Source organism: Ostrea edulis, chromosome 10 (genome assembly GCF_947568905.1).
Source record: "Ostrea edulis chromosome 10, xbOstEdul1.1, whole genome shotgun sequence".
In the NCBI taxonomy this organism is placed as follows: Eukaryota; Metazoa; Mollusca; class Bivalvia; order Ostreida; family Ostreidae; genus Ostrea; species Ostrea edulis.
Window position 1 is genome coordinate 35,360,050 of NC_079173.1, and position 26,262 is coordinate 35,386,311.

Here is a 26,262-nt window from a genome sequence, read left to right on the forward strand (position 1 = left end):
ATATCTTAAGTCTCTATTCATTCTGACTTTCAAACATATATATATTTCTGTAAGATGCTTATACAGATGATTAAAATCCACACAGGTTTGTATCTTTTATGATAAACAACAGTTGTGATCTAACTGACAATGATTGCTTGGAACCTTGAATTGTCGATATCAATCTTGTAATGATGTCATTTTTCATTGTAAAATTGACATATAAGTTTAATCAACAAATGACAATATAGTTTTAAATCCAATCTCGTAATGTCCGCACTGAAAAGACTGATAATTCATCAGCACCGTACATCTTTCATCTACGACATAAATTTCTAACGCACGTCATAACGTGTACCGGTATCAAGCATCATAGTTCATATTCTCATGTACTTTAAAACTGAAATCTATTTTTATATTTTCATTCTATTTTTACTTCTGTCGGATTGCCCTGCCGTTGAAATAGATGTAATGCGCATCTGATGCATCAAAATTGGTACCGTATAAGTTTTTCATTAAGACCCCTGGGTCGAGGCCTCTGCTGGTTGACTGTTAGTCCCCGAGGGTCTCTACAGCCCAGTAGCTAAGTACTTCGTTACTACCTTGAAAATACGGATGTATATTTAATTGCTGTGATAAATTTAAAATTAAGGATTATCATGGGTGGCTCTGATCTTTACACTCCAGTCTTTGGCACTCTGTTTTTCTTTTTAGTTCTTCAAGTTTATTGTTATTTCGGAATTCCAATATTTCGGCTTGAGCATCACTGAAGAGACATTATTTGTCGAAATGCGCATCTGATGCATTGCACTTGGTAGCGTATAAGTTTTACATGTACTATATCTATCAAGGTTCATACACACAGTGTCCACAGCTGCAGCGCATTCAGAAGGAAATGACTATCATTTATTTACAATTTGTAATGATATCAAGGGTAAAACCATTGGAAATGTAAACATACTGATGTAAAGCCATACCTGACCATGTTCTGGTCAATTCCTGCCTCCACTTTGTCATCTAAGTACGTATTGTAATTCGACCATTCCTACCTGAACAGTGTTCTGTAATTCGTCCATTCCTACCTGAACAGCGTTCTGTAATTCGTCCATTCCTACTCAGACATTGTTCTTTAATTTGTCCATTCCTATCTAGACATATGCATGTTCTGTAATTCATTCATCCCTACCTTGAGTTTACCGTGTACACAAGTGCTGTAGTTTGTCCATTGTTGATTTGTCTGTGGGTGGACAAACCATGTCCCGTTTGGCCAACACACTTTGTATGCATTTTCTGGAAGAGAATAGAACCATTCAAAAGCTCCATACTTTGTGATTCATATTTCAACCTCGCAGTTTCATAATTTCTTGTTAGATATAAATAATCGGCATTTCTAATTTGATTTACTGTTTGGTTTTGAATTCTGTTTTTCGAAGACTGAATAAAATATATAGTATACGTTTTATCATAAGAAATTTATAGTCCACATTGCTGAAAATGCATATACATGTATTCCCCCAACCCTGCCAGAGAAAATGGTGATTAACATTGAGCAGAGATCTACGTGTTACATAGAATCGAACACAATCAGTTTCCAGTAGATTAACAATCGCGCATTCTCGAATATTCCCGGCAAGCGGAAAAACAACCTCGAAAGTATTACGAAAACCTCCATTTCTAAATGAAATGAAAATACGACTATAGAGAATATTTATTGTCTTTTTTACAATAGATATTAGCTAGAAACGATGCAATCTCCCAATTGTCAGTATATAAACATGTTAATAATCACTAATTAGTGACTTTTTAATAATCATTTATAAGGGTATTGTACAGCGGTTGGAAGGGTCTATTTTGTACAAGTTTCGCACTTCCGGTGAATGTAATACATTTGAGGCGCCTTTCCTGAGCTTGTCGGAAAGACCCGAGGAAATGCGATTGGTAGGTTTAGCCAGGGCTGCGTTCATGATCGTAGCGGTTAGCCTAGGGACTAAGTATGGTGGCTGATTTGTACCATTTTACATTTTATCGTCGTTTTGTTCGCCTCAAAATAACGAAAAGACAACACATTGTGAAATGGCACAAATCAGCCACCATACCTAGCCCCTAGACTAACCGCTACGATCTTGAACACAGCCCTGGTGTTTCTGTTCTGTCAATTTCACATACAAGTACATGTACACGGAAAACGGTAAATTTCGAAATAAACCATGGGCCAATAACACATTACCTCTCCCTCTAGGGATTTTTCTACATTACGATGTTATCAAAGTGTGTATAAAATAAAGGTAAATGAAGGTTGTTTAACAAATCTATGTTACGGCGTTTTCGAGATATGGCCATTTGAATCTATCAAAATTTTGCAAATTCAATATGGCCGTTACCGTGTTCCATACTGCATTACAGACGATACATCGTAAACTCAAATATTGGGCATGGGGCTTCCCAGAGAGAACATCGACGAGAAATACGTATAAAAATAGAAGACAGCGTAATATGGAAAGTGATACATATGTTTGAAATATCTGCAAAATGTTAATTCCATTCATGTCTTACGAAATAATAATACATGTATTTCCAAAACAATATGTACACTAATGTAGGCATACCTATCATCATGTTCAATATTGAAATAAACTGTTCATTTCTAGATACTATAACCCACTAGTATCTTTGTATGAAATACACAATATTGAGTTAGTAAATATAACTTTCAACATAAATATCACTGTTCACATTTTTATGCGTTCTCACAATATCTTTAATGTAATAAAGCCCATTAATGTATATAATCAATAAAAAGAAAGCACATGGGCTACTTTTGAATATGCAGGCAAAAATGGGGGAAACCCTAATGAATAATGGCTCGACTATTGAGAACCAGACATATTACAAACAGTGAACTAAATGAATTATCTAGTTTAATGAATTATATTCTACGTAATTTGTAAAATAGATAAATATCACTATTGCCATATTACGTAAAAGTTGAACAACTTTTCAAGTTTCATATAAGATGTCACATAGAGAAAAAAAATCACCTTTAAATCTTATTTATGCCTGAAAAGTTAATCTGTTTCAAGTTCCCATCAACATCAAGAATAAAGATATATATCATACATAATGGACAGAATGTAGACGATAATGACATAAAATCTTTCACGGAGCAGTTTTCAAAAGATTAGAAGAAGAATAAAGACATAGATTGTTTACTATCTAGAAGTTTTAATGGTGACTTACATGGCTTCGATCGCTGGTGTTATCAATAATTTACAAATTTACTACTTGTATTAGTTACTAGAAGTAAAACTTCAGCAATGAGGAAAGTTGCGCCAAGTCAAATGAACTGTAAGAGACATTTACTCAGCCTGTGTTCATATCGGCACTTTTCTCCACCCATAAGTGTCTGTTCTGTAATACAGAAACTCAAGTACAAGGGGAAAACACAAACTGGTAGAGTATGTGACAACAACAGTATAAGAAGCCATTTAAAAACCTGCAAAGAATAAAAGTGACAATAAGTTGGTTGGTTGATTGTATATTGTATTTTTTTTTCCACTCATATAGAGACGTCACTATTGCCGATGAAGGACTGCAAAATTTAGGCCTTTGAGCAGGGAGGAGATCTTTATCGTGCCACACCTGTTGTGACACAGGACCTCGGTTTTTACGGTCTCATCCGAAGGACCGCCCCATTTAGTCGCCTCTTACAACAAGCAAGGGGTACTGGGGACCTATTCTAACCCGGATCCGCACGGGGACAACCATAAGTAAAGTTTGATATGTTGATTTGGTTGCTAAAGGGATGATGTTTTATCCAACCCGTAGAAAAACTTACACTAGGTCCGATGACCGACACAAGTCAGAAACTAAAGACGATCCAAGTCTTGAGTATCAAGGAGAGACATTTGACTTTATCTGAATATATGGAGATGAATATGCTCAGAGAGAGAGAGAGAGATTTGTCATTTAACCCGACTCGTATAACAGTAATTACAAAGCTTGAACACTGAAATCACAAACAGAAATAAAATTTGGTTGCAAAATCGAATTTTGGAAAACTCAAAAAGGCGAACTAATATATTCTGCAACAAGCAATTGAGTCTGCATTTGCATTAGCCCTTTCAGTCAAACAACAAGTCAAATAATCTGCTACGATAATCGACTGCTACAAAATTGCCAATAATCTACCATGGCCACCCCTCCATCATCTCTGAATACATGTGAAAGGCGAAGATAACGAACAGTAATCAATGTCATAACTCCTATAAGCAATACAAAATAGAGAGTTGGGCAAACACGGACTCCTGGACACACCAGAGGTGGGATCAGGTGCTTAGGAGGAGTAAGCACCCCCTGTCGACCGGCATCATGTTGTTTAATGCACCTCGCCTTAGTGTTAAACAACATGATACTGTAAAGTGTTCTTTCCAAAGGATAAAAGGATCTCGTGAACTATTATAATAAATATATAATATATGGAATTTTCCTCGGGCTCTACTTGGGCCAATAATTCAATACATGGAATCACTATCATTTACAAGGATTATTCTGATTTACTGGGATACTTGTCCCGGGTTTTGTTTTTCTTAAAAATACACTGAGACAAAGCTGATGCTCTATTCACATGGTTCTGTAAAGATGGCTGGGCACTTTGCACCTGATACCGAAACTAAGTTCCTATTCTTGTGAGTACTCGGTGCCTCACCCTTATTCCGGATTACTACACCTTGTATCTCACCACAATTCCTTAATTTGTCTTTCACCAGTGGCTTATATTTCTACCGTAACCTTTTAAATTCTTTTCACTATTAATTCTTCAATAGTTTACCATATAATTTTGGCTTCCTTCTACTGACAGCAGGCTGATTACAAATTATTAATTCTACCTCTGCAGCCTCTTATATAGCAAAGGACTATACCCATCCAGATAGGGGTAAAAAGGATATCGGACTATTCCATTAGTCCGAGTCACATCAGTGTTTGGAAGGCATAGGTCCATTGTATAGTTCATTACTCATTACAATAAACAAGGGGTTTAGTTCGTTAAAGCAAAACACATGTTTGCAAATATCCATATTGTGTTAGTAAGATTCTCCATTTTTTAACAACACTTTAATGACAAGATTAGGTTTTTGTCCTAAAAACTTGAAAAGGTTTCCATGCATTAATATCCAACAATCTGATTTCCAGGGGCGGGTCCAGAAATGGCGGTTACGGGGACGCAACTTTATGAGGCGGTGGGAGTGGAGCCCCATTGAGGCCCCAGTGGGTCCAGGGCGAAGCCCTGGGGGGCCCAAGGGGCGAAGCTCCAGGCTTTTACAAATTTTATAGGGCTTGAACTATGTCTCCTATTTAGTCATTTGTACTATTTTCTATCATTTTAATAAGGTGAAATTAATAAAATAACGCAAATTTTAAGGGTTGGGGGGGGGGGAATTAAGTTCTCCCAAAAAAGTGATTCAAGAAATCTAAAGATTTTGTCATTTATTTCTCCGGGAGTGGAAGAAATTATTGCTTCCTTTATCGTTTAGTACATTTTTCTGAACAAGATACTACGATTTACCTTAGATTTGATAATTTTTGTCTTTGCACAACTCTCTATTTGGTATTGCTTAGCATGTCATAGTGGGTTACTAGGAAAGGCTAATAATTAAAAAAAAACAACCAAAATTAAAAATAAAAACAATAGTATAACGCTGAATGTTACGACGCCAGAAAATTTTGTTGAAAATTAAACGCAAATATAAATCACATAGACGTAACGCATTTGAACTTGAATTCGAAAAAGCGAAATGACATCACGAGCAGGACGTTAAACAATATACAGTCATTCAATATACATGTAAACTCATTTCTAGTGAAAATATAGATCTAATTGTATTTTTATATTATTGCATTAAGAAATTAAGAAGCTGAAATCCAAACCAAAAACTTGTGAACAACAAACATAATTAGGAACATGATACAAATGCTGTTGATTTCTGTCATTACGGTAAACATGTAAATTATGCAAATGCAGACGATTCTGATGACGAGGTAGACAATGAGGCAGTCGCGGCGGGCTACTGCCAACTAAGTTAATGTTAAACAGTCTAGTTTAAAAGTCAGCATTTCGCAAATGCTATGGTCGTTATAACGATCTAGTTCGTCAAAACAACCTATCATTGGATCAAATGCTGTCTGACATGTTTCATACCAATTGTTAGGCCGTTCTTGGCACACTGATTGACTACGGATTACTCCGTTTACCTGATCAAGATATAGGGCTCACGGAGGGTTTGACCGGTCAAGGGGGGATGCTTACTCCTCCTAGACACTTCATCCCCCTCTTGTATATTCAGCGGTCCGTGTTTGCCCAACTCTCTATTTTGTATCTTCACCTTTTCACATCCCCTTCCTGGAATCATTTACAGACAACACTAGTATCAATGATCCAATTACTCCAGATGAAATTTTGGAATTCATAAAGACCATAAAAATGATATATTCCTAGATATGGTTATCAATAAATGCATAGTCATCTGTCAATGACAAATAGTATTTGATACTGACACCATATCAGAAACATGGGAAGTAGAGAATACAAAACAATTTTCAATAATAAAAAAGGGGGATAGTTACACTGATCCACAAAAACCATCACCCCATCATTCTATTAAGGTGTCTTGGGAAAGCTTTTACATCTGTTTAGTGTAGGAGATTGACAGTGTATCCTGAAAAATCATACTGGTTTCAGGACACAACAGGATAACATGATTGTACTATACTTCTAGATTGAATAGTTGAAATGATTACTGAAGAAAAAGAAATTATATTATGCTATTATTGACTTAAAGGTGCTGTCGATAAAGTGGGGCGTCTCTCAACTAATTCGACACGCAATAAGCTTGTTAAGCGTATAAACAGTTTTAAAATCGGGACAGGCCACTGACAAACAAGTTGATGTTACAGAGATTTCAACAGTCTCGTTTATAGCCAGCAATTCGCACATTCTATGGTCGGTATAACGATCTAGTTTCCCAATACAATGTATCATTGGCTGTTTGGTGTGTTTCATACCGATTGTTCTTGGCGCACTGATTCTGATTACGGATTACTCCGTTTACCTAATCAAGATATAGGGTTCATGGCGAGTGTGTCAGGTCAACAGGGGATGCTTACTACTCCTCGACACCTGGCTATACTTCTGGTATGTCCAGGAGTTCGGGTTTGCTCAATTCTCTATAGGAGTTATAAGATCGATCACTGTTCGTTATCTTCACCTTATGGGAGTTATGAGATCGATCACTGTTCGTTATCTTCACCTTTATAGGAGTTATGAGATCGATCACTGTTCGTTGTCTTCAATGTTCTTTGCAATAATCTAAAGGATCACAAAGTACACGATTATCTGAATTACTAGTATATTCCTTATAGGAGTTATGAGATTGATCACTGTTCATTATCTTCACTGTTCGTCTCTTATCACGATGTGATTTTGGCGCTGCTCAGAAGCATTTAATCAAGCGAAGGTACCAAGTAAAACGAATGCATTCAGTCAAAATTGCACATTCCAATGGTTTCAAAATAGAAAAATTAACAGGATTCTAGCAAAACATTATATGTATTCAAACATAAAAAGGTCAACTCTAGGATGTGTACTTCTTGTCACACAGAACAAGAAACAGTTGAACATTTACTGTAGGCATTGTGATTTACTCAGAAGACCAATCACTTTCAATCAGTTTTTACCAAAATATCTCCTATTTAGGTCTAAATAAAGATGTACACAATACCCCTTTTTTTCGTTAAACTGTTATATTTATACAGCAAGAGGTTCGGAGAAGTCATGAAGCCTTCGTTTTGCAATATCCTACTTAAACTGTTTCACGAAACAAAACAAAAAAAACACCATAATTTTTACAAAAATGGTGATGATGAGGAAGTTGATATCCAATGGAACTTATAGTACCTAATCTTTTTATAACTTTTTATACCAATTGTTTAATAAAATATAAGCATAAAGTTAACAGTCAATGTTCAAATAAGCTTCAATAAACTTTCAGATTTCTTACAGAATCTTTTAAGAGAATGAAATCCGTGTAAAATCTTTAGTAAATTATTCCCAATATGAATTAACAGCGTGTCACGTAGTGATCTCTGGTTGAAAACGTGTTAATTGCTCTCCATTTTAATCAAATAGTGACAATTTTTTTTATGTATATGGAAATTCTTCAAAATAAAGTATGTTCATTTGGGACTTTCGACATAGTAAACTTCATTAGAATTCATCGATTGTCAATCTGCAGAAAATGTCGACAAAGTGAGAATGGCGATAACTGGATTAAACACTCCTGAAGTATCGTACTGAGACAATTACTACGTTTTAATTGTATCCTCCACGTGTCCGTAAATCTGCCTCTGTCAGTGAGATGTGGTTGTGTAGAATTGTATTACATTGAAAAACTTTTTATACTTAACAGTAAATCACACCTCTGAAGTAGTCAACGTTTTGGAAACTACGACAAATCTGAATTAAACTTTTCTAGTTTTGTTTCTATGTTTCAATGTAGAATATTATATCCCAATGTGTTAAGTAACTACATTTCGTTTTAGGCCTATAATTAAGCATAGCATATTTCAGTCTGTCGTTCTGAGAACACGCCGCGCCACAGAGAAAACTCATAACAATACATGTTAGGTAATTATAAGAAACAGCGCTTTATGGGTCAAAATATAAACATTTTTAAAAGCGTGTGTTTGCATTGAATTTACAAGTAATTTTGATTTGAATATCATTGTAATATCTTATTCCGAATCATTACTCGTGCTTGTCAAACAACAAGTTAGACCACCTATGGAAATAGCATGACTGATTGGTTAATTGAATAGGCATTGTATTGCAGTATATTTACATTCATTGAATATTTTCTCCTATATTTCTTTTGAAATTGACATTGTTTTTATCTGCAACAATGAATGTATGTTTCTTGCAAACTAGTTCGATTCGGTTTTTAGCACCACCTGACCGTATAATCATGACCAAATATGGAGCGTTATCAAGGTCAAAGGGTACATTGGTTACGAAAGGGTCAACCATATAATATTTTAGTACTTAAATCTAGTTTATATTTTAAAACAATGCATAAAGATATAAATAAGTGATAGTGGGGTTAAGACAATTCATTTTGCCTTGGATTCATGGCCTTGATTTGTTGTTGGCCTTGATTTGTTGTTGCTACCCACCCTTTTTTGTGGGCAGGCAATATTTTTATGCTAGTCTTTTTACATATGTTTGTGCAATAGGGGTCATCTTGTTAGACCCCCTATCGGATGTTTTTATTTTGTGTATATATGTTCTCTTTCTCAATGTTAATTTTATAGATGTATGTAACAGGGGGTCATCTAGTCATTTGCAGCATATGATCTTAACGTTTACTTGGTTTTAATGATACCCTGTACTGTATATATTTTTCGTCATTTACTAAATAAATGACATTTTCTATTCTCAAACTTGTTCTGATTTGCCTGCTTTAAACAAACAAAAAAACACCCAAAAAAAAAACGAGTACAGTCCACTTGGCTAGTGCTTTCAGCTAAGGATCATAGATGTAAACAATAAAATGTCTCTCTTTATTGTTTCATCTGGTGATGAAGGTACATTGTAGCAATCGTTACAGAAAAATTTACATAACCCGCATTTTTTCTGCAATGCTAGCTACCTTCATCACTCGATGAAACGATAAAAAAGCATTTATTGTTTAATTATACTGTGTCATTTGGATGTCAACACCATTTCTTTACATGAAGGTAAGAACTGCGATACTTTAGTCTTTACACGGATTAACTGCATGAAGTGAATAGAAAAAATATGTTTAAAAAGGGGGGATATTTCCATAATCTACCAACTCTTCGCAGTGTTCTACGGATAACTGTAAAATGCAATAATCTTCAACTGAAACACACACGACACACATGGAATATTTGTTGTGGGTGTACAAAGAGCTCTAAAGAAGAATTTTATGACCGAAATATTACCCTGTGCAATTTTCGACAAAAGTTGAAAAAGATTATTATAACTTTGATTCAGAAGAACACTTGGAAGGCCATCGTTTGTGAGTCAAAAATGTTTTTTTCTGTTTCCTTTCTATTTAAAACAAACTCTTTACTCTTACATTGCAATAAAACCTTTCAAGCACTTATCCACCAAGTACCCACTCTTTGTTTCGTGTATGCACGCTTGCTTCCGCAAAATAACAGGAACTTTTCAAAATTCAGCAGATAAAAGTCATGATCGATAAAACCAAATGCTTGTGAATTCAAGTAGCATGTACTTGGCGGAAGTATGCCTGAAACATATTACCTAGGCTATATCTTACAAAGTTACTAAACAAAAGTAAGATGTCTCTAAGGTTAGGTTTGCGAAAAAACATCTTGCAGAGAAATTTATCTGTGATTTATGATAGTATATTTGAGTAAGAACGAGGATCAAAATAGGCGCAGAATAGAAAGCATCTTTCCTGTGAGGTTTTTATGGACTTCCTACAAACCCACCACGTGCACGCAACATGAATCAATTATTTATAAATTCATATTTCAAAAAATCAGCGATGCAGATGCAATATAACACCCGTTTCTACAGAAGAAGATCTACGTAGGAGAGCTTATCGTCTTTATTTGAAAGATTTTTTATTTGTCGACCAACTTTTTAAATGAACCATGCTGTTTTATCAAGAGTTTATGCATTTTTCTGACTGATCTAAGAGATAATAAACCCCCGATCTGTCAATCTTGAGAAAACGAGACTACTTTTAAAGTATTTTGTTTTTATTATGATGTTCAAGAATTGTTTTGATTTTTATTCGTATTTTCTTGTTTAGTGATTGTTAAGCTTGACCGGAAGTGGAATCATTAAGAGATATCTTTCCCGATGCATCTGTCAAATCAAATCAGGAGAATCAAAGGTGACATCAAATAGAGTAACTTTCATTTCCAGCCTTATTATCGTTATCACGGGTAACTTTCATTTCCAGCCTTATTATCGTTATCACGGGTAACTTTCATTTCCAGCCTTATTATCGTTATCACGGGTAACTTTCATGCAAAAGGTGAAATATTCATATCTGAAAAACAAATTCAATGGACATTATAAACTTTCCATATGAAAATTGGATTTATTGCTATAAATTTCAAAACTCCTATTGGAATGTTAAAAATTCAAACTTGAAATCAACTTCCTAAAGTAAATTCAATTTCCTATCAGAAAATTATTATCTCCGTTGAGGATTTAAAACATATTCCACATAATGTTTTTCTTCTTCATTTTCAAGAAGTTACATATATATATTCTACTGGAATTTTACCTTCTAAAGGAAATACAATTTCCTATTGGAAAGCTAATATTCTTTAGGAGTTTTTATTAATCCTTTAAGATTTTAATAGAAATCCTTTCAATGAAATTCTATACCAATTTTAATTTATTTTTTTTTTACGGATTTTTGTCAATATCTCGAGAATCTGAAAGGCGAGGTACACCGACTGATTTTTGTTTACATGTATCTTTTGGCCTGAGTAAACTTTTTGTAATAAATGTTAAGTATATTTTACTGTCTTGGCTATGACACCTTTATGCGAGAACTTTCTTAAGTTTAATCCCTTTAATAAATGAATGTCAGGTGAAACAAGAGCACCGCAAGGCGGGACACATCCCCTAGCAATGAGTGTCTACAAGCTTTTTCCATAAAGTGCAGTAGTTACCTTGACCTTTGGTGGGGGTTTTTTTTTCATCCAAAAATAAATCGGTTTCTTCCCTTGATAAGAAATCTACAGCTCGGTGTTACACGCGCACCCATACTCACACAAACACGAACAACTCCGTTACTTGATCCCCCCTCGCAGTGAATGACGACGGGGTACTAACCAGTAGCACTCAAATACTGGTCTACTATTCACATTTCCGGTGTCTTTGCCTTTGGATACCTGTACAAATTGTATGGGCGACCATTTCCTCATCTTGTAAGCAATGCCAGTAGGAATACAAATATAGTACGTCTTTTTAAGGACTGCAAATTCCGGCGGAAATGAAATTAGAATGTAAAATGATGTACTAGTAAAAGAAATAAACTTAATTTTTCTGAAAATACATGAGGGTTTGAATGGCAACACTTTACGCAGGCATACTTTCATGAATTGCTAATACCTGCGTGAAACGTCACAGCTCACACCTCGTGTTTTTGCAAAAGTGAAATTAATTTCTTAAATGACAGGAATGAGGACAATTTTTCACTGCCCGCGATAATACTGCATGTAACTGGTCAATGTTAGCCATACAGCACACATTATAATTTCTTTTTAAGATCAATTTAATCCCCGATAAAATGGACATTTCTAAACAACTTTTCATCAATCAACTTTCCTAAGAATGTTAGCACAGATAATGTCGTAGCGAACAGAATATGCCTCAATTGCCAAGATCAGCGATATCGGGATTCATGTAATAAATTTCAAATGAGAACACATACAGAAATTGATGTCTCTAACGCAAGATAAAGGCTGACAATTCTTCACGTAGTTGTTGAAACTGTAGATAATAACTAAGGTCTTAGAGTAACACTGTTAAGAAGTGGGAGTCGAGTATACTAGAAATTATAAAAAGAAAAAAGAAAACATCCAAGATTTCTACCGACAGAACGAAATAAACATTTACAAATCTATTTCAGCATGCCAATTTCGCTTGAAAAACATACCAACTTGGAGTTTAGTTTCCGCTCCGTCTCTATCTAAGATATATATACATATTCATTTGTCAGTTGTGAATCTGCTGTGTGTAAAATTTACAGACCACATACATCGCAAGAATTGCAAAGTTTGGATTCATAAATAAGGCCCGCCATGCCTTATTCTCTACCTATTCATTCTGTTCCATATAACATGTTTCTCAAACAAACGTCATGTATCGTACTCTTTCTCCGATGCAATATGATGTTACACTTAAATAACTTGTAATTTGGCAAAGTATTTTATATAAAGAAAAATTATATTAATTTGTAAAGTTATTTTGATTATTTGAATGATTACGCCTCTCTCTCTCTCTCTCTCTCTCTCTCTATATATATATATATATATATATCAAACTAGATGTTTAAATCAATGGGTTAACACTTCCAACCACCCCCGTGACTTTTGAGTAATAACTGCACATTTTCAATTGGAGAAAATATCATTGTACATACATGTTAGCATACTTTATTCTGATAAAATCCGGTCAAATCGAAGTATAAGCCGGACACACCCGGAGACGCGCTAAGTATCGCGTGACCCGGCTACAGGAGAGTAATGAAAATGTTGACTTTCTATCGTATAAACATTACTTGACATAGAAATTGCTAACACTGTTACAAATCATGTTTATTTCACCAGTGTACCTGGATTAACAGGGGCGGATCCAGGAATTGCGGTCACGGGGGTCGCCACTTTATGAGGCAGGTGGTCTGGGTGGTGAAGCCCTAATGGGGGCCCAGGGGCGAAGCCTCCGGATTTTAAAGGCTTGAAATATGTCTCCTATTTAGTCATTTGTACTATTTTCTATCATTTCTAATGAGGTGAAATTAATAAAATTACGCAAATTTGAGGAGTTTTTGGAACAAAATTAAGTTCTCCCAGTAAAGTAATGCAAGAAATCAAGATTTTGTCATTTATTTCTCCGGGAGTGGAAGAAATTAGTGCTTCTTTTATCGTTTAGTACATTTTTCTAAACAAGATAACCCGATTTACCTTAAATTTGAAAATTTTAGGGGGGGAGCCCCCCCCCTCCCCCCCCCCCCCCCCCCCCCATTAAATCCGCCACTGATTAAAAGCGTTATAACTTAGAATAAGCCACTCTCTATACTTATGTCACCAGGGACGCCATCTTGAAGCCACCCGCGCCTTTCAAATGGTAGCGCTCTCGCTTCTCACCGCCGTGACCCGAGTTAGATCCTCGTGATCGGCAGTGGTTGTAGGTGAGAGAGTATGGCGGTCGCCCGCTCGGACACGTGGGTTTCCTCCGGGTACTCCGGTTTCCCCCTACAGAAATGACCCCCTAGCACAAATATCCGTGCATCAAAGGACCCCATTGGAAATAAGCTTTCGAGCTTTCATGGGTTATCCTTGATATTTATGTATGTATGTTTGTAGGTATGTATATACCAAATAAACATTTATTTTTTTATTCACATAGCGGGATGCGTGCGCAATTCCGGCTCTCAACCAAGTATGTTGCCGGCCAACGCTGGTTTACCCGTTACAATCAAGTATGCTATGTATATTTCATTTGTCATCTACCACAAAATGAAGTTTTTTGTTTTGTAAAAATTTCGTGCAAAAATGGGGAAAATGTAGTGACGAGACTAGATCATTATTAAACCCAAATTCTATCACGTAACACACATAAAACATATATTTGTACCAGGGCAAATCCTCATACAACAGATTTTCCTTTTTATCCCTTTTTTTCTTCCTTTCTCCAAGACATTCCTTTCAACAACAAAACCAATTTGGTCTGTTCGGAAATAATGACACGCAATTACTGGCCAAATGTGACGTCGTTTATGTCTAAAAGACAATCAAGTACGGAAAAGCAGACGAAATCACCATTCTAGTGAAAGGCGTTCTACTTACTAATGAAGACAGAAAATGCAAAGATGGGGGTTTCTTATGTTAGTGTGATGACGTGTTAAAACTGGCGTCAAAGGTTCTCATTGTATATACATGCATGATGCAAATACAGCAAGCACACAATGATGAATTTCCAATGTTCTGCAATTCAGATACTTTTAAATAAACAAAAATAGTAAGCACACTTCCTTTCTACAACTTCGAGAAAGAGTGTTTCCCTTAGATTCACAAAGTTGCACAAAATTAAAGGGTTCAGTCAATGAAGACATATTGGTTAATTACTGTAAAATAAATTATTTACAAAACTGATTGAAATGTTCATAAATGTGATGCAATAACTACTCAACAATACCCAAGTAAGGGAGGCAGATAAGGATGGAAGATGTGTACAAGAAAGAAAGGTAGCAAGTTAAAGGATAATTTGGACAAGTCAGAGTGACCAGCTATAGTTAAATAATGTATCGAATATTCTACTTTGAAATCCATTCATCCCTGATACAAGATCAGTAATAAATCAACACAACACATAAATTTGACTAGCAACAACACGTAGCAGCTTTATTATACATGTAGTATAATACCATGTATAAAAAATAATAAAATTTCCAAAAATTTAGGCGTGCTACCAGCTGTACGTGTCGTCCTAAACTGATTTAACAACGTACTCTATAGAAACCGGTTCTATTTAACCGCATGACTGAACATACCTAAAAAGGTATTCGAAATGAAAACTTTCAAATTCCGAAATAATCCATTCATTATTATTACCAAGTAGAATTTGATTTCTGTCTAATTCGTTCCTCAAACGAAAGAAATCACATTTTTCAAATCCGTAAACTCTACACGTATACATTGAAATTATTTGATATACCATTTACAAAGAAAAATCTCAAAGGAAGGGACATTATCTCATATGATAAAATCTGGATTAGATTCTCTCTCTCTCTCTCTCTCTCTCTCTCTCTCTCTCTCTCTTTTGTGTGATTTTGTTGAAAATCATATGGCTCATTACTTCTAACACGCCACGTGTGTGCGTGATCAGATTTGCATGTTTGAATTCACATTTCAATGCATGATCCAATAAGTCTTAAAAAAAAAGTTAGTTTTTCTCGAACGTTTGGCTTGCAAACTGCCGATAAACAACTGCCTTCGAAAAAGAAAAAAAACAACAACCGATATTTGTGATATGATATATCGCATGAATTCAGATTAATAATAATAAAAAATATATGTGTAAAACAGATTTAATTATAGTCATATTGACCTATGTTTTTATTAGTTATGTCCACTAAAGGTGGAAAACCGTTTTGCGTTTTCAAACTTATGAAATAAACATTCAAACCCACGATGGAGTTTAGCGTTAAATGTTTCCTCAATAACTCGTGCAAAAAAACAATCGAGTCCACGGAGAAACATTATAAATTTTGCTCACCTGAGCCGATGACTACTGTTTTCTAAGCTTTTAATTTCTGATTAAGTTTTCTAGGCGGGGGGGGGGGGGGGGGGGTCTGTCTGTTCTTCTGTCTGTCCGTTCTTCTATCAGTAGTAAACGTTTCCCATGTTCTTCTTTTACCCAAGATTTACGAAACTAAATTCAACCAAATTGCCACAATGGTACAGGGAATATATTTTTGCACAAACTAAGGTCATTACTATTGTAAAGGGAAGATAATTAAGAAATGGGGAGATGTATTTGACAAATTTGAGAGTCACTGAGCTAATAACACCACACTAATTTGATAGTCTCCTTATGTATGCAAATTTAAGTTTGTTAAAAGTTTTATCCCCGGCGCCAGGGCGGAATAGAAATACAGCTTCAAAAGTTCTAAATAGGTTATTATTGTAAATCTAAAAAAAAAAATAAAAATACTTTCGCTGAACAATTACAAGGGTATTACACGCATCCCCATCAAATGTATATTCCATTTCACATCATAAACCCCGGGATAAGGGCAAGTCACAAGAGGCGTCCAATATTTCACTCAAGAATATATGACAAAATGGTTCTTAACTACAGTTTGTCAGATATAAGTATACAAATATCCTTAAGCGCTGTGGATTCTATCATACTACAAACACTGGGTCCGGGCTATTTACAAATGATTAAGACGAGGGTCAGTTATAATGTCACATCTGTTTACTGTCAACATAGGATGTAAACACCTCGTGCGCTACCAACAATGCAAAGATATGTTTACTTCTGGAATTAGAAATACATATGTAAATATAGTAAAGTGAGGACCGCAGGCTGTATCGGTCACCTGAGTAAAAAAAAAAAAGCGTAAAAGTATCACTAGTCAAGGTCTATGAAATCAATAGTAAGTTCTTGTTCTGCGATAACACTGTGCCTATTATGGATTCGTCCCAAGGACACTATGGTTGCAAATTTCACAATTTTGGTACACCCCTTTCTGGTTTTCCTAAATACAGATTTACTTTTTATACTGTATCAGCAAAATTAAAGACAAAGTCTTTCAAATGATAAAGACAATAATCATGCGAGGATCTTATTTTCAATTTGGTAGAGGCCTTTCTGTTTTACGTGACTATGCATTTGGTTTTTGATATATATGTGTGGTTATAAAGAGCGATATTGCTGAAAATTAGTTAATTTTGGCAGCCCCCCCCCCCCTCCCCATCCATAAAGCCACGGGAGGGGGGTGCAGAAACCCTGAAAATTTCAATTGATGTCCCTCATGTCCCAAAGATACTTCATAACATCGAAAAGAATTGGAATGGTAATTATCAAGGAGAAGTAACCCACGACGACGGACGGATGACGGCGGACGAAGACCAAGAGCAAAATATCGTCTTATGGACCTCGCAACTCTGTTCGCTTTACCACGCAATTACCTCCGACAGACATAATGTTTAGTCTTCAAATATGTATGTTTTAACAAAATAATAATTTATAAATGTTCAAGACCCTTGTCAGTGTACTCTCGTTTATTGAGTCCATGATAAGATATGCGTTATAGATCTATAGAATTCAAGGCCACTTCACCTAGGCAATCAGAATGTTAGACACATATATCTGGGTAGTGTAGAGATCAACGCAACCGCTTCTCGCCGCTGTAACTCGAGCCCGATCCTAACTGTATGTCAGAGTATATGTTGGTCATCCACGCAGACACGTGGGTTCCATCCGGGTACTCCAGCTTTCCCCACTATCAATGCTAACTTCTATAGAAAATTGTGACATATAGTAAAATACGAAAGGTTTAAGGGAAAATTGCATCTTATTTCAATGTTTAAGATGATACCGAAAATCAATCTATTTTGACGAAAATCCGTGATATGAAATTCAATTCACTAGCAACAATGGCTACTTCGAATGGTTCAATATTTTGCTGATAACGTATGTGATATAATCAAAGAGGCGAGTTGTTGTCTTGACCTATACTAAACCTTACATTGCAGCTAAATACTAGTACTATCACGACTGACCCTGGTATAACCTTCCAATTAGGAAATAAAAGCTTCTAAGGTTGTAATTAAAACGACATGTTCTTTGTATCCTTCCAATTAAGTACTGAAAAGCTTCTTAGAGTAGGTTGTAAACGACGTGTCCTTTGAAGGAGACACTTTCTATCATTACATTTTAGGGGTATTAAGATGTAGAGGGAAGAATGTGTTTAAACTAATGATATCTCTCATTACATAGTTCGCATTGGGCTTCAAAACAGAATCCCCTCTGATGGAAATCTTGGAGCATTGAAATCGTAATGACATTGAAGATGGAGAACGACGAGAAATTTCATTTGGATTTTCATTTCTTTCGTAAACATAATTATTAGATTCCATACTGAGAGAATTCCAAATGTCTCTTGTAAGCATGTCCGCCAAAAGTAGACGTGATATTTCCTGATCAAAGGTTTCCGAAGACACCAAGTCATTAAAAGGGGGGGGGGGGACCTGCAGATCAAATTTTAAAACACGTATATTTTTCAACACTGTAAAGTTTTATGTCCAATGATCATCGGTCTATATGTTCGAATTGCCTCTCCGTGGTCAATCCTGAGATGAACAGTTTCAAATGCGACATAAATATAACTCTTGTTAATAGGGTAATTTCTCAGGTAATATTAAATGAAATTAATCACATTCGATATTTCAGGCGGACGCCTGCAACCCAGAAACGGACTTCGTAGATTAATGTTCATCCGGGACTGTATTTTTGAACAACCTTAAGGTGTCTATTGAAATGACGACTGTCATCTGATTTATATGTGTACCTAAATTACGTCTTTGTTCATTTAAATCTTCGACCTATCAATCCAACTTAAACCAAACTTGGAATAAATGATCATTATGATAAGGGGATTTAACATTGTTCAAATAAAGCAGAATGCTTCCTGTGAAGGAACATGCCAGCAATAAATATAATGACTGCGCCAACCTGGAGACAGTGTGAACCCACAGTGGGATTGATATATAAATCCACGAACAATTTATAAGACTAAACAAATAGGTTAGCTCAGCATTGATTCAATTTCTTTAAAGTCTTTGGGACTATTACAGAGTGTACGTTTTATTAAGGTGGGGGTTGCGACTTTGAAGATGAAAAGTACCATATAAAACGGAACTTTTCAGTGATAGAGGAAAATCTCTTCCAAATATTCAAGTCAAAATGGTCAGAATTTGCCAGATTTGTAATTTGCTAATTATATCTATTTTTAACCTATTTACTCATATGCCTTTTATTCAAAAGCGTCGTTTGGTCGCTTTATTTACAACCATGACAAATAAAATTTAAATAATGAATAAACTAATTCGTTTCCCAAGATATTTTTTTTTATTATCATTATTTTTTTTTTAATTTTTGCATAAGTTCAAAGGCATTTTTTGAAGCCCCTTCCCCTCCCCGCGCAAAATACATAGCGAATCTGATAGTATTTCCATAAAAATACAAAATTTTGATATCCCAAAATTTGATAGTTATTATGACAATAATTCATGCCTACTATCCTTTGCATGCTTACTATACTTTGATCTACAGTAATTTTACAAACAGAGCCTGTGATATACAATATACTATAGCAGCCAAATCCATATGTACCCGACCTCATGTCCGAGCAAATTGGTCGTTTCTATAAATAGCACATAATTAGGATATCCTCTGTGACTTACTTTTAACATGGTGGCGCCAATTTTTGACGTATTCGGACAAAAAGCATTAATACTTGTAGGGAGCTTTACTACATAATCCCTATCAATGTTCATCAAAATCTTTTCAGCGGTTTTGCAGAAATATCTAAACATGTGAAAAATGACCCCACAACCTTTTTGCAGTCTTAAAAGATGCTGGAAATTATAAAACAGAAATATTTCGCCAAAGGAATCCTCGGCCTACAAATGATTAAATTGAATTCAACTATTTAATCAACTAAAAGAGAAACAATGAATGAAATGACACTAAATGCATTTTGCATTGAGTTAATTCCCTGTATACATCCCTAACATACGCGTGATGTGTTGCCGTTTATACCCCATGTATTTTTAAAAATGAAATTTAGGTTTTATATTTAGTCTTTACTTTAATTTCTGTCGGAATAACCCAGCCGTTATAATGCACGTACTATATTTATCAGGATCGTACATTGTTCACATTCATGAGGACATGACAATCATTTCAAATGGTAAAGATATCGCAGGTAAAACCATTGGAAATGTAAATATTTAGAACCTCGCCCCAATTCTGTTCAGTTTTCATATAAACTTACAAGCACTGCTGGTGATGACAAACGACGGTTATGTCAACATACATGTGATATTGTACTGTCAAACAAAACGAACCTGCCACAATCACTTAGTGTATCATCGGTACTATTTGGAAAATTAAAATACAAAGTATTTGCCAAGTTCAAAAGATTTCAAAAGAGTTTAACAATACTGAGAGTGGTGGTTTAAAATTTCAATCAGTTTAAGCTCATTCTGCAATAAAGCACTTATTGCAAATAATTACATTTATGGATTTTTAAATAATTTTTTAAGACATGTTAATTAGTTATTTAGGGTCTGTTTGGGTTGACAGAGAACTTTTTCGAAGACAAACGATTATTGTCCAATCAAATCTCTATTAACAACCTGAGTACCAATATTACGTCACTTAGTAACAAACTCCCACGTGTGAACAACCTAAACTACATTTCGAGAAAATTTGCCCCCCCCCCCCCCTCCATCCCCATCATTCTCCACACAACTTAACTGTTAGTATTCCTGGTTATGGTTCGTTCTGAATTCTACATGAATGTTGTCAATATAATGTACTATTGTATCAATATGTAATGTTCAGTACCCTGCCTATCTTTTATTGCCATCACACTATGAAAGGTGAAGATAACGAACAGTGATCAATCTCATAACTCCTAATGAAAGGTGAAGATAACGAACAGTGATCAATCTCATAACTCCTATAAAGGTGAAGATAACGAACAGTGATCAATCTCATAACTCCTAATGAAAGGTGAAGATAACGAACAGTGATCAATCTCATAACTCCTATAAAGGTGAAGATAACGAACAGTGATCAATCTCATAACTCCTATAAAGGTGAAAATAACGAACAGTGATCAATCTCATAACTCCTATAAAGGTGAAGATAACGAACAGTGATCAATCTCATAACTCCTAATGAAAGGTGAAGATAACGAACAGTGATCAATCTCATAACTCCTAATGAAAGGTGAAGATAACGAACAGTGATCAATCTCATAACTCCTAATGAAAGGTGAAGATAACGAACAGTGATCAATCTCATAACTCCTATCTATAAGCAATACAAAATTGAGAGTTGAGCAAACATGGACCCCTGGTTATACCAGAGGTGGGATAAGGTGCTTAGGAGGAATAAGCATCCACTGTCGACCGGTAACACCCGCCGCGAGCCCTATATCTTGATCAGGTAATCAGAGTTATCCGTAGCCAACATTAGTGTGCCAAGAACGGTCTAACAATCGGTATTAATACACGTCAGACAGTATTTGACTCAATGATAGGTTGTATTGGCAAACTGGATTGTTATAATGACCATAGAATTTGCGAAATGCTGATTTCAAACGAGACTGCTGAAACCCCTGCACCATCACCTTGTTTGTCTGTAGCCTGTCTCAATTTAAAATCATACACAGAACAAGCTCTTGCGTATCGAATCAGTTAAGAATGCAGGTGATAATGGAATATTGCTACATAAATATGGGGAAGCTGAACTCATCCCGTTTATCATAAAGTTCAGTTGTTACTTTGTCGATAATATCTATTGTCAATAAAATATCTATGTTTGAAGCAGAAGTGAATGACTCTGTGGTGTCTTATTTCGAGTTCACAGGGATATATCGAATTGACATATGAATGAAATTAGCATTGTTAATAGATAAAAGGTGAAGATAACGAACAGTGATCAATCTCATAACTCATATAAGCAATACAAAATAGAGAGTTGAGCAAACACGGACCCCTGGACACACCAGAGGTGAGTCTGGTACCGAAGAGGAGTAAGCATCCCCTGTGGACCGGTAACACCCGCCGTGAGGAGTAAACATCCCCTGTGGACCGGTAACACCCACCGTGAGGAGTAAACATCCCCTGTCGACCGGTCACACCCGCCGTGAGGAGTAAGCATCCCCTGTCGACCGATCACACCTGCCGTGAGCCCTATATCTTGATCAGGTGATCCATCTCCAATCTCATAACTCCTATAAGCAATACAAAATAGAGAGTTGGGCAAACATTGACCCCTGGATATACAAGACGTGTGTGGGATTAGGTGCCTGTATTGTTTGTGATATAAAAGGAAAGTTATTACTGTTATTTAATTAAACAAATGTTTAATTACATGTTTATCAGGGGAGACCACTCATTCATCAGATTGCGGAATTCAGAAATTATTGTCATTAAGTTAAGGCATGGTAATCTCCTCCTTTATCATTATGTTATATGAAAATTAAAAATGTTCACTCAAAACTTATATTTGTTGGGTTTCCTGTTACAACTAAGGTAGCAAGGCCAGATCACCAGAATGACAGACACATTTTTTGTACCTATAGACATATATACCAGATGTCATAAAACAGTCTTCGGCATTTATCTTTTGCGAAAGGTTTAAACACATTTTACCTGCATTATTTTAACTCCTGTCCTCTATAGAATGAAACTCGATATCATTCATTCGTTTTTATAGCATTAAATGATTTCAAGATAACAGAAATATCAGACAAATCACGTTTAACGATTTTGATCGGCTTCGTGATCCTTAATGCACAAATATGAATATCTTATGTTTGAATACAGTAGCGTTAATGGAGAAAATGGACGATTTACGCAGTATCTAGCCATCTTATTTTCCCGTAAATGATAATAGCATGGTATTACAACAGACTTATTGTGTTTTTCTCGGTTCAAATTCCACTGCAAAATTATCGGTAATTATAGATCTTAAAATCTACATAAAATCATTTTCAGCAAATAATTCTACATGTTTTTTTTGTTTTTGTTTTTTTTTTTTATCTTATTGCATAATTATGTTATGCAGCATTTAGTGAAATGTTCATTTCATATTTACCTTGATCGCTGGCATGCTCTACATATGAAGGACACGTGACGTACGCCGTATTCCCTGACGAGGTGTCGTCAAAGCAACCATATCCATCCCAGGTCCTGGGGCAGTGAGACCAGTTCTGTGACGCCACAGGTTGACTTTGTTGTCGTTGACAACATTGTGCTGCTGCATGACAACAAGTTGTCCACCTTTTACAATCATTCTTACTCAGAGGTTCACATATATGTTCCACCATGGAACTATTATCTAAGTCCGCCTTGAAAATAGATCCCTTACGGTATGACGATTTGTCGTCCGACTTTGGGTCAGCTTTTAGGACAGGTCCGGTCGCTGTAAACCCCAGTCGAAGCGGCGTGAAAGACGAGTCTGAGCTCGAGTTAAACATGTAAACATAACAAAACGTACACGACAACACTTTGAAGAGGGGGACATCGTGGTTCATCAGCTGAAATCTACAACTCATTCTGGATTCAGTGTGTGTAGTATAGAACTTGAAAATTTTTGTCACATGGAATGACAATTAGACGACTTAACAAGTCAATATATCCGCTGTTTGGAGAAGCTCACACAGCAGTAGAAAAGGTCTTGGAAAACAAAACGAATACTGTGCCTCGCTTCTGATAGAATTTTCAAATATAAATCACAATGAAGAATCTGTCAGCATTTCAATAGGACGCACGCATCTGAAATTTCTCGTGTTTTCTAACTTCTGTCAATCCGCTTTTAGCGCTCAAGTGATTGCTGTACGAGTATGAAATATTCTTTTCTCTCATAGGCAATGAAATGTTTATTTCTTCTTAAAGTGAAAATGGCACTTTACACTGACTCGAGGAAAAAGATGTCAAAACTTGTAGTCTTAATCCAATAAATGTGTTCAAATACACATCGACAAGCAAAAAAACAAGTTAAGACACTTACGCATGCGCGTAAATTCGAGCATACGTGTAAGCCATCATTGTACTTCAACAATCTTTTTAAAACACCTCAATTAGACAGGGGGAAAGTGCCCCCTTAACGTGCCTTCGTTTTAGACATGTCGCGCAGTCAGACGATGCTGGGAATTTTTACAGAATCCGCTCTGTTGCTGTCGTTTAATGACTTAAATTCCACAGATCTCAGACATCCTCCGAAAGATTAGAAATGTCGGAACTGTTTTCGGAGAGCTGTTTTATATCTTCCTTTCACCTTCTTTTTGATTCAGGATCTTCCATCTTATCTGTATGAATAAAAAACACGCAGCAATTTTATTTCAACGATTTCATGAAGCACAATTTGGAAAATATGCACGTTGAATGAATTCATACTCATCACATTTTTAATACCAGATTTTTATTTTATTTTATTTTTATTCTTATCAATTTTTTGATGCAACAAAATATTACGACTGTTTCAAACAATTTAGAAAGTTGTTAAAATCAGATCTGCGGTAATCGTTAATTGCAAAAGTAATCAGCTATAATTGATCACTCTTTCTCAAGTAATTAGATGCAATAAGTAACCATGAACAATCTTATAACAGGTAATCTAATTTAATCAGTTGCTCTACGAATGTGACTGTAATCAAGAATATTTTCTTTTTCTTTTTAAAAAATGTATTTTGACAATCAAAGATTCTTAATCTTTTCATTCTTCATTTAAGTCTAGAAATCATAAAGAAAAGCATGGCAGTGGTCACTTGTCAGTTTACATGAAAGGGAAACCCCCCAAAAATGTTTGAATTTTTGAAATATCTATGTATCACTAGATCTCCAAGTGATATGTATTGTTTTCTTCTAAATACCATTCTACTCTATAAGTACGTATTTCCATTTATCCTTTTATATTTTCTGTAATGATGAAATCCCAATGATTTAAATGATAATGACAGAAAATTTATTCCAAACTAACTGCACGGGATGAATTAAAGCCATTTACCTGGCCAATAGTTCCAGGGGTGCAAAAGCGACCAATTCCTAAACAGAGAACGGACTGTTCCTTCCAAAACCATAAGTCGTTATCAAAAAGGGGATGAATGATAAAACATTTCAACCTGTCTAAAAATGTCATGCATGTAATGTACATGTTTATAAGTTGCATGCGTCTAATAGATAGGCATATGCTTCATCAAAATAATTGTTTTATAAAGTAATTATAGGAGACCACTTATATAAAGTAAAGGTATATAAATTTAATCAAACACTGTCCAAAAAGCAGTAAATCCATTGTAATTATAATCATACCTTTTCAAAGTAATTGTAATGCCACATGTTTGGTGAAATATCATTTCGTAGAATTTTTTATCGTTCATAATTGGACATAAATGATTAAAGTATCGAAATTTTAGATTATTTGTGCATGAAAATGTTGTTGACTTTGTCTTGAGATGTAATTAATTTACTGCGTAAACAACAGCAGGTGCTTGCTCAACAAATCTGTCATTAATGAAATCAATGGATCAAACAAACCTGAATGCGTGGGGAATCTTTCATTAGGAAACATTGTCCATTGTGAAGGAATTCACATATCTCCGATCAAACAATGTAAACACTTTTAGCTATGGTTCATAGAGAAATCGAAGAAGATTAAGGCCTCAATTTTACAGCACTAAGGAATTAGAAAAGCCTTGTAGCAAATCTCATCATCACCGTAACCATCTCTCTCTCTCTCTCTCTCTCTCTCTCTCTCTCTTTCATGAACTCATAAATAATATTTTTAATTCGATATTATCAGCGGTAACATCAAAGTAACACGTAAGTTTCTGAAAAGTATAATACTTTCTTGGGTCAACTGAATTCGATCTACAATGACCTAAATTATTAAACGTTTTTTGTACCGGAAACAAAACGTCATATTTGTGAGACGTTTACAAAGAAACATGATGAATGAATTTTAGAAAAGGATAATATATTACTTCGATTTGCTGCTATTATACAGAGTCTTTTAACGTCGCAATCTAATAATTGCAAAGATTGATAAATTCTGAATGTGAAAAAGTCCCTCTCTAATTGATTTACACAATGTGTCGTTCTGCTGCACATCCTGTAGTTTGTTTCACGTCCCTTCGAGAAATCTTCACAATCGGAACTCCTCGAATGTCTCGCGCACTCGACAAG

At 35.4% G+C, this 26,262-nt stretch overlaps 1 protein-coding gene across 2 annotated transcripts in view; it reads right to left on the bottom strand.

Moving 5' to 3' along the window:
* The window catches only part of LOC125665903 (calcitonin gene-related peptide type 1 receptor-like), a 68,023-nt gene that overhangs the window by 24,268 nt on the left and 17,493 nt on the right, over positions 1–26,262 (bottom strand). The window contains exons 1-3 of one of the 2 annotated variants that reach the window (XM_048898870.2): positions 25,085–25,344; positions 23,174–24,386; positions 1,166–1,269 (exon numbers count right to left, since the gene is read on the bottom strand). In XM_048898870.2, coding sequence (XP_048754827.1) covers positions 1,166–1,269; positions 23,174–23,633 — 564 coding nt within the window. In that variant the 5' untranslated portion in view covers positions 23,634–24,386; positions 25,085–25,344. Of the gene's footprint in view, positions 1–1,165; positions 1,270–23,173; positions 24,387–25,084; positions 25,345–26,262 lie in introns of those variants that run through there. The other variant, XM_048898869.2, reaches the window with a different exon arrangement.